This window comes from Temnothorax longispinosus, chromosome 3, assembly GCF_030848805.1.
Source record: "Temnothorax longispinosus isolate EJ_2023e chromosome 3, Tlon_JGU_v1, whole genome shotgun sequence".
NCBI classification, from domain to species: Eukaryota; Metazoa; Arthropoda; class Insecta; order Hymenoptera; family Formicidae; genus Temnothorax; species Temnothorax longispinosus.
Genome location: NC_092360.1, coordinates 16,269,673 through 16,279,611, shown reverse-complemented (window position 1 = coordinate 16,279,611; position 9,939 = coordinate 16,269,673). Strand labels below are relative to the sequence as shown.

Sequence of the window (9,939 nt, the reverse complement as noted above, 5' to 3'; positions counted from 1 at the left end):
TGGAACAAGTATAAGATATGTGACTTTTCCTGGCTCGTTCCACACTCTCCGTCGAGAGACTCTCCATCGAGAGGGTAAAAGATTCCACTTTTATACAATTTTGGAAACGGTAGTGGGAGGTGACCGCACCTCGTTACAATTAGAGACCCTCAAGGGAGAGTCTGGAAACCCAACGTTCACTTCCTGATTGGTGCAGCCATTTTGCAGCAAAATTTACTAGATGTTACATTTTGGATGAGTTTAGATCAACAACTGAAGTTACGAATCTGTTATTATTCGAGGTTAGAGTAGCATCTTTGCTCAACGTGCGCAGACCTGTCCGGAACGAAAATCTTTTTAAGTTAGGGGAATGTCTGGCCGTATTGTAAACGATGACGGGTTGTTGCGTGCCAGATTGTAATAACAGCTCCAAAAAAGGATTTATAATGAAACGTTTTCCAAAAAATCCTGCAAGAAGAGCGTTGTGGGCAGCATGCATTTCAAGGTTAAACTGGACACCGACTGATAATACATACATATGTGAAGTAAGAAATAAAACATATGTGTATAATATATATTAAAGTAAAAAGTTTAATAAAAATTTTATGTTTATAGGTAGATTTTTTAGATGACATGTGGGAAACAACTCGTGTTGATAGTAAAAAAAAATTAAAACTCAATGCAATACCTACTCTTTTCCCAAATTATGTAGTAAAGAGAGAATCTTTAGTAGAGGTTGTAAAACAAATAAAATATTTCTTAAAATACTTTGTATAAATAGAAGTAAAATAATAAATGATATTTTTTATTTTTTAGGAAAAAGATGAAAATAAAAACAAAAATTTAAAACAATATTTTATTACTCAATTTTCTCAAATAGATTGCAATATTTTAGATTGTCATAATTTAAAATACAAAATTATATTTAAGTACACTATATTCAGGTTGCGAATAGCGAACAAAAAAAAAGTATTAAAAAGGCAATCATACAATAGCAAGACAATGGCAATGCATTGTAATCTTAAATAAATAATACAATTCCATTGCATCACTTGATTTTTATTATTTCAAAATTTCCTATAAAAGTTACTAGTTGCTGCAAAATGGCGGACGTTTTCCAGACTCTCCTTTGAGGGTCTCTAGTTACAATGAGTCATAAGGCGTTGTCTAGCGGATATGAGTCTACTTCTAGTGGTGTGATTCGCTTGCCAGCAGTGAGTCATAGGGTGGTGTCTTGAAATTCATTACCTTATATGGTCATGCGTTGCGCTCTGCTTCGATATGTCCATATATGGTCTATGCGAAGACTAGATTCACTCGAATGAGTCATACAGGTGACTCATCTGAATTCTATTTCTATTCTCTATTCTAACAGCGATTTGTATTGAGAGCGATACCTTCTTTCATTATAAAATCTCAATATGACTTTTATCATAAAGGAATATAAGAAATCTTTAATATTTTAATTTTAAAATGTGCAAATATATGTTTAATATTATTTAAGTTTCTTCAGACATATTTTACATATGGTAAAATAAATCAATAATACAATTAAAGTCATTATTAGCATGTCTAAAATATAAAAGATATTGCTCTTTTTGTCTAACAGTTACTATAGTATATCTGACTCTCTCTCTCTTTCAGATCGTACAATACTTGCATCTCACTCGGATTCGCGTTCCTTATGCTACGCATATACAATTCTATCTTTTCAGGTTTGTGGGTGATGCTTCGGCGCTTGACGCTCGAGATTTATATTAGTTTTAGTAAGTATATATACATATATTTTGTTAATAATAATGATAAAAATGATTTTAGCAGTGGTAATGATGTTTCTAATATCTTGTTAATAATGTATCGTGCAGGTAGAAATGGTTAGCATTCTCATTAGTACAATAAAATTAAATTGTTTATACAGGGTGTATCATTTTAAGTGATTCAGCTGAATATCTCTTAAAGTAAAAAAGATTGGAAAAATTGTTTCAGACAAAAGTTGTTTGGTTTCAAGGGGTACATAAGATGGTGTCATTAGTTTCACCTTAAAATTGTTGCTTGAAGGTCACGTAAAGGTCACCTTCAATTTTTTAAATAGAACCACTACTTTTTATTACATATTCTTGTAGCTTATCTCGAGGGCTTTCCAAAACACTATAAGAAAGTATTTTTTCATTAAGAACTTTTGGAATTATAAGGCTTGAAAGTTCTAGTATTTTGACATAAAATACAAAATATCTTGTAAAACATTAAGTTTGCGGTAATGTTACCTTAATACTTTTATGCACAGAATAATGAGACGAATCACGTGGTATAAAAAAAGCATAGTTCCTTTAAGAAAAAATATGTAATTTGCAACACGCATCTGCATACTTTTTCTTAAAAGCAACTGTCTTTTTTTCATATCAATTGATTCGTCTCATTATTCTGTGCATAAAAGTATTAAGGTAACATTACCGCAAACTTAATGTTTTTACAAGATATTTTGTATTTTATGTCAAAATACTAGAACTTTCAAGCCTTATAATTCCAAAAGTTCTTAATGAAAAAATATTTTCTTATAGTGTTTTGGAAAGCCCTCGAGATAAGCTACAAGAATATGTAATAAAAAGTAGTGGTTCTATTTAAAAAATTGAAGGTGACCTTTACGTGACCTTCAAGCAACTATTTAAGGTGAAACTAATGACACCATCTTATGTATCCCTTGAAACCATACAACTTTGGTCTGGAACATTTTTTCCAATCTCTTTTACTTTAAGAGATATTCAGCTGAATCACTTAAAATGATACACCCTGTATAATAAGATTTTTATTATTTTTATATCTCGCGAATGGTTGGGAATTTGATAGGAGTGTATAGGAAATATATTGTAGGACTTTCACTAAAGTATAATATAACATTGGAAAATTTTATCATTAATATATGTGTTTGTTAATAACAAATTATTAATTAAATAAATTGGTACTCTTTAATTTGCATATTGATATTGTTATGTTCTCTTTATTTAAAAGGTTTTGAATTTTTAATATCATCTTGTTTATGAGCACTCTTTATTTTATTTTTATAAATATTTCGTAAATGAACAATTGTAGAAATAAAAGTTATTATTATATGTGTGCAATACGTCATGTGTGCAATGTGCTAATATGATTTTCTTATTTTATGTGCGCAATAATGTTATGTGTGCAATGTGTATGTGCGCAATAATGTCATGTGTGCAAAGCGTATATGCGCAATAATGTCATGTGTGCAAAGTGTATGTGCGCAATAATGTCATGTGTGCAGAGTGTATGTTTGGTCATGTGCGCAAACGTACGTTCGTAGTCTTTACATTGTTATTAATTTTCTGTTGTTAATTAATTTATTTTAAAAGGAATGAAAATATCTTATATACGAAAGTCGATTGGTTCTTTGAGGTGATTCTTATATTCTAGTTAGTTAAGATGGATAATGATATAATTTTAATTGTTTGTAATAATCATGTTTGAGAAATGCTAGTAAGATAATTATTATTTTAGCGTGATAATGTTCTTTAGGCCCAAAAGGTTATATTCTTATGAATAATCTGCTTTTAATTTATTTAATTTTATTTTATTTTAATTTCCTTAGTTTATTCTTATGGAACATGCATTTATTTTTGTTAGATCCGCGTGTCAAACTGAATTTATATTGCATAAAGGATCTCATAAAGTCTGTATTAGCATTAAATAGCAATTTGTAAGTAACTTTATTGATTCTAGAGAATTCTGATAAGTGCTTGTCCAAAAGTTTATAGTGTGATTCATGATAAACGGGGCTTAAGCTTGAAAAGGTGGCTTTAGGCAGCCATGTTCTCTAGGCTCGTGTCAGCTATTTTAAGAACGCGTGCTCGCATCAGCTGAGTAATGATTATTGTGACAGTTACTTTAAAGAGTGATAATTATATTATAATATTGTTTTCAGATGCTGGGCAATGAAGATAAAAATCGAAAAATTTATGCGGCTTTCCAGGAATATAGCGGTAATTGTACCGTCAGACGTGACACTGGTGTCACCTATGGATCGTTCGGTTGATTACAGTTGCAATCGGTAACTCATCTCTTATGGTAAAAAGTTGGTGCACCATTAAGATTCACCCTGTATATGTATATATACATACATATGTATATATGCATACAAGAGCCCCGCACCAAACTACAAGAAAAGGAATTCTGCGCGTGTGCAATATATTAAGTAACAGAAAGGTACAAAAAGATTATCATAAACTATTTAAAAGTAATTGTATCGAAATCAAAATATAATTTTAGATAAGGATATTTAAGGAACATGATTGTAATATATGCATTATTTTTATTTTGGAATGTTTAAATCAGTTCATAGTCGGACTTTAAATTTAAGACCGTCTTAAGTGCGATCTTAAGATGTAATGAACCAATCACACAGCTGTATAAGCATCTTAAGATATTACTTAAGACAGTCTTGAAATAAGATCTGATTATGAATACTAGCCTTAGGAATACGAAAAATTAAGTACCTGGGGAGGAACATCATTATTCCTTAATATCATATTCATAAATTGTTCTCGCACATGTGTGGCTGAATTGGTTCGTTTCAAAGAAATTGATTTCATGTTAATCTTTGCTCTGGAGTCTTTTACAAGACGCTTCAAATATCGATTGTTGCGTCTCAATTTTACAGCAACATCATACAACGATTTAGCTGTTGGACTTAGATTACGAACACGTGTCACATTTCTCAAGTTCGATCTGACATGTTTGCTTCTTCTTGAAGATTTTTCCGTATTTCTCTGACCATTATTATTATCATTATTATTATCATTTTGGATAACTTCATTCTGAGAATCTAAACTTTCCGTCTCTTGCCCTGAGATAGTAGGAACTTGATTTTGTTCTATATCTTCATTCTGAGAATCTAAACTTTCCGTCTCTTGCCCTGAGATAGTAGGAACTTGATTTTGTTCTATATCTTCATTCTGAGAATCTAAACTTTCTGTCTCTTGCCCTGAGATTGTAGGAACTTGATTTTGTTCTATCGTATCAGCTATCATGACAGGTATTGTTGTCTTTATTAACTTACGACAATGTAAAGAACAGGAGTAATCTGTTTCTGCAAAGTGCTTATGGCATACTTTAAATCTTTGTAAATCCTGAGCACAATAATTGTTAATAATTGTTAATAAGTTAATAACTGACCCAATTTTAAACTGTGTATCCATTGTGAACATCTCTCAATATCTTTTGGAAATTTGTGTGAAGGTGTAGGGAGCAGCATATCTGTCTCCCTTTCGATTGATCAGCCCCCTCTCCTGCGCTAGCAAGAGGGGTTAAGAGTTACGAGGTTGGCAGAACTGAGTTACGACGACCGTTAGATTTGTACTGACTCTCGTGGCTGTTGCGTGGTCTGCAATAAAGTATTATTTTATCAGCAGTAATCGAGAGTGTAATTATTCCTCGATTCCTCTCGTCAAGACGTCGGTAGTAGGCCGACACCCGGAGGCATAATCGACCTCCTGCGGTACTAAATACCTACAAAGGCACTTTTACTCCTGACTTGCAGCCAGGAACGCAACAACTTTTGCCCATGTTCTAATAAAAGTTAAGCAATTTGGGAATTTTTATATAAACTCTTACAATTGTACTGTATTTAGAGATGTGCAACTTCGAAGGATTTGTGAAATCAAATTGAATTTCACTATTTGTTTTGAAACCACCCAGGTAGCACATACACGTTTCAAAAATGTTTTATAAGCGTTTTCCGAAACGTTTTATAACCAATTTCTAGAAACGTTTGTCACGAGTAAAAATGTCTATTCGAAAAACGTTCAAAGGAACGTTTCTTTCCCGATAAAATAACGTTTAAAAAACTATTATAGAAACGTTTTGTTTTAACGATAAAAACATTTTAGATAAAGACGTTTAAAATTCCGGTAATTATTCAGTTTACACCCCTCACCTCCGATTTTGATGAACTTAAGCTCAATCGACGCGTTTTTGCACGAAACGAAAGAATCTGGCAGAAAAAAGTGTCGCTCTGCCCCGCGACGCGAGATATTAATCGTTAAAGTTGACAGGAATCAGGTTATAATTCCTGTCATACCGACGAGATGTAGCGACTGGTAGCGACATAAACATGCCTCGCGGGGGTATATGCGCATGCTCAGTGGCCGCACGCGCATGCTCCGTAGCCACACGCAGTTGAATGCACGAATTTTGAAATTAGCGAACTTAAACAAATGAAGCACAACAATGTTATTGTTAGACACGCGACAAGTAATCGCACGCTTGACGCCACACAACAATGTTGGGCTTGTTAGAGTTTGGTTATTTAACATATTTCCAAGAAAAGTTAGTAGATTTTTTAATCCAGCATGGTGTTTTGGCAGCTACAATTAAGTGTAGTAAATGTGGCAGTGATATTAATATCAATAAAGAGACATTGATGTTCCGATGTAGAAAACGGTACAACGTAAAAAATATACACAAGAAACGTGTCTCGATGCAGTGCGATTTCGACAAAAATGCCAAAGCAGGTACTTGGTTCGGCAAAAGTCATCTTGACGTGGCAACAATATGCAAATTGTTGCATGTTTTTTGATGTTGCGACATCCACGTCAAGATAACACTCTGGCTGAAACTGGCGTGTCGTCGTCGGCCACAATTGTAGATTGGTTTAATTTTTGCCGAGAGGTAATTATATTTTAACATGTTCATTAATATACGTACTGCATATATGTTCTTCAAAAATATATAGTAATGTATGAAATAAAAAATTAATATAATTTTTTTTTACAGGTCTGTGTGTTTTGGGCTGAACAGCATAGTGAGAAACTTGGTGGCCCAGGACACATAGTCAAAATTGACGAGGCAAAAATTGGAAAGAGAAAATATAATCGTGGTCGGCTCGTCAGAGATAATTGGATATTCGGAGGATATGAACGAGGCTCAAAGAAAATTTTCATCGTTCCAGTTCAGGATCGGACGAAAACTACACTCCTGGCATGTATCAAGAAATGGATACTGCCAGGCACTACGATTATGTCAGATTGTTGGAAGTCCTATAATTGTCTAAACAATGAGGGCTTCCAACATGCGACAGTTAACCATTCCCTTAACTTCGTCGATCCTGAAAGCGGTGAGAGATGTTTAAATTAATATATATATTAAAATAATCAAAATTGTACAGTTGTTAATTATATTATATTATATTATTCCTTGTATCTAATAAATTTTTCCAATTTTAGGCGCTCATACGCAGCACATAGAGCGTGTTAGGAGAGAAGTTCGCGGCAATATTCCAAGGTACGGAACCAGGGAGGATCACGTCCTTAGATATTTGTGCGAATTTTTTTTCAAACGTGCCTATAGCCGTCTGGAACAAATTGAAAAATTCTTTGAGATCATCGCCGAAATATATCCTCCGACATTCACATCTGAGGACCAGCCAGGGACATCCAGAGATCAAGAACCAAGTACCAGCACTGCTTGAACACACGTTTCTTGTGTATATTTTTTACGTTGTACCGTTTTCTACATCGGAACATCAATGTCTCTTTATTGATATTAATATCACTGCCACATTTACTACACTTAACCCTCAGGGTACGCACTGGGTTAGCGTAACCCGAGCAAATTTTGAAAGTAGCGCCATTTCAAAGGAAGTGAATGGTGGGGGTCCGTACCGGGGGGGGGGGAAATCTTTGAGGTAGCTACTATGTGAGCGCCAAAGGGCAGCGTCAGTCTACGCTTGGTGCTCAAGTTATACGATTTTGAAAATTGAACTCGGGTAGTCTACACCCAGTCCGTACGGAACGTTACAAAATTCGTGTTTTTCAAAAAAAATTTGTTTTTCGAGTATTTGCTGCAGTAAAGTGTTTTTTTTATTCTGGTATGTATAATTTACTATTTTTAATATACTTTTGTGCATTCTAACCTCAAAATGATGCTTTGTAGCATACCAGCATAACGTATTTGTGCATGCATGTTAATATTATTTCAATTTTTGTTATTTATTTATATTATACTAATCAACAACATCCAAAAAAACTATTTTTATTTTAAGATATTTTTTTTGCGTTATTACGATAAATCAAGCAAGTAACGTTATATCGCTATCGCAAAAAAACGGGTATTTTCATATTTAAAAAAAATATACTTTTTGGAATGGATCAAAAAACGAATTCAGCCATTTCAAAGAACAACTTTTTAGCTTTCAAACGCGACTTAAAAAATGTCGATATCTTTTTTTTTCATAAAGTTATGCAATTTAAAAGAAAAAGTGAATTTTTATGAAAATTTTTTGAGAATGGTTTACATTTTCAAATGTATCTTTGTTTAAACAAGTAATGTAATAAATCTATCAACGCCATTGTATTTTTGAGAAAATTTCCGATCCAAAGAAAAAAAATTTGTTTTAATTGACAAATTACAGCCCGATATACAGTCAATCAAAGTCGCCGGGTTAGGCTAACCCATGTCCGTACGGAACGTAACTTTTTTACAGTCTGTACCCTGAGGGTTAATTGTAGCTGCCAAAACACCATGCTGGATTAAAAAATCTACTAACTTTTCTTGGAAATATGTTAAATAACCAAACTCTAACAAGCTGTGACGTCCTGGGTGATGCGAGGTGGCTCGATCCGGCAGAACGTCTCCGTTGATGGGTTCTTTTTCTTGCAGTTAAGGAGGTAAAACCCCAGGATAATTAGCTGTTGGTCGGCGATGTAGATTATGGCTCCTTGGATCCGTCGAAGGTAGGTAATTCAATAATCTTTATCTTTCTTTTGATATAAAAAGTATGATATTTATTGTAGAACTTTTACGATACAAGTGGTTTACGTGGGAGGATGGAACAAGTATAAGATATGTGACCTTTCCTGGCTCGTTCCACACTCTCCGTCGAGAGGGTGAAAGATTCCGCTTTTATACAATTTTGGAAACGGTAGTGGGAGGTGACCGCACCTCGTTACAATGAGTCATAAGGCGTTGTCTAGCGGATGTGAGTCTACTTCTAGTGGTGTGGCTCGCTTGCCAGCAATGAGTCATAGGGTGGTATCTTGAAATTCATTACCTTATATGGTCATGCGTTGCACTCTGCTTCGACATGTCCATATATGGTCTATGCAAAGACTAGATTCACTCGAATGAGTCATACAGGTGACTCGTCTGAATTCTATTTTTATTCTCTAGTCTAACAGCGATTTGTATTGAGAGCGATACTTTCTTTCATTATGAAATTTCAATATGACTTTTATTATAAAGAAAAATAAGAAATTTTTAATATTTGAATTTTTAAAATGTGAAAATATATGTTGAATATTATTTAAATTTTCTTTAGACATACTTTACATAGGGTAGAATAATTCAATAGTACAATTAAAGTCATTATTAGCATGTCTAAAGTATAAAAGATATTGCTCTCTTCGTCTAACAGTTACTATAGTATATCTGACTCTCTCTTTCTCTCTTTCAGATCGTACAATATTCGCATCTCGCTCGGATTCGCGTTCCTTATGCTACGCATGTACAATTTTATCTTTCTCAGGTTCGTGAGTGGCGCTTTAGCGTTTGACGCTCGAGATTTATATTAATTTTAGAAAGTATATATATATATTTTGTTAATAATAATAATATTGATAAAAGTGATTTTAGCAGTGGTAATAATGATTCTAATATCATGTTAATAATGTATCATGCAGGTAGTGGTCAGCATTCTCATTAGTACGGGAAATCAATGAAATTAAATTGTATATATATATATATATATATATATATTAAGATTTTTATTATTTTTATATCTCGCGAATGGTTGGGAATTTGATAGGAGTGCAGAGGAAACATATTGTAGGACTTTCACTAAAGTATAATATAGCATTGGAAAATTTTATTGTTAATATATGTATTTGTTAATAACAAATTATTTATTAAACAATTTGGGGTCTCCTAATCCACTCGTTGATGTTCTTAGGT

General features: G+C 33.3%; 1 protein-coding gene, 1 long non-coding RNA gene and 1 pseudogene across 2 annotated transcripts; 2 read left to right on the top strand and 1 right to left on the bottom strand.

The window, feature by feature from the left end:
* Positions 1–207: 207 nt before the first annotated feature.
* On the top strand, positions 208–1,012 carry LOC139810175 (uncharacterized). Its single transcript, XR_011731249.1, has 3 exons — positions 208–524; positions 595–714; positions 796–1,012. It is a non-coding gene; the product is annotated as an uncharacterized lncRNA (long non-coding RNA).
* Positions 1,013–4,463: 3,451 nt separating this feature from the next.
* On the bottom strand, positions 4,464–5,556 carry LOC139810041 (uncharacterized; annotated as a pseudogene).
* Positions 5,557–6,567: 1,011 nt separating this feature from the next.
* On the top strand, positions 6,568–7,459 carry LOC139810039 (uncharacterized). Its single transcript, XM_071773380.1, has 3 exons — positions 6,568–6,660; positions 6,766–7,105; positions 7,215–7,459. The coding sequence occupies exons 1-3, from the start codon at positions 6,568–6,570 to the stop codon at positions 7,457–7,459; spliced, it is 678 nt and encodes a 225-aa protein (XP_071629481.1).
* The last annotated feature ends 2,480 nt before the right edge of the window (positions 7,460–9,939 follow it).

Excerpts from the sequence above, each read along its gene's own strand:
- LOC139810039 (XM_071773380.1), top strand. The coding sequence starts at position 6,568 with ATGTTGCGACATCCACGTCAAGATAACACTCTGGCTGAAACTGGCGTG. Across the intron at positions 6,661-6,765 it reads GGTTTAATTTTTGCCGAGAG|GTCTGTGTGTTTTGGGCTGA; the intron begins GTAATTATATTT and ends TTTTTTTTACAG. Across the intron at positions 7,106-7,214 it reads CTTCGTCGATCCTGAAAGCG|GCGCTCATACGCAGCACATA; the intron begins GTGAGAGATGTT and ends TTCCAATTTTAG.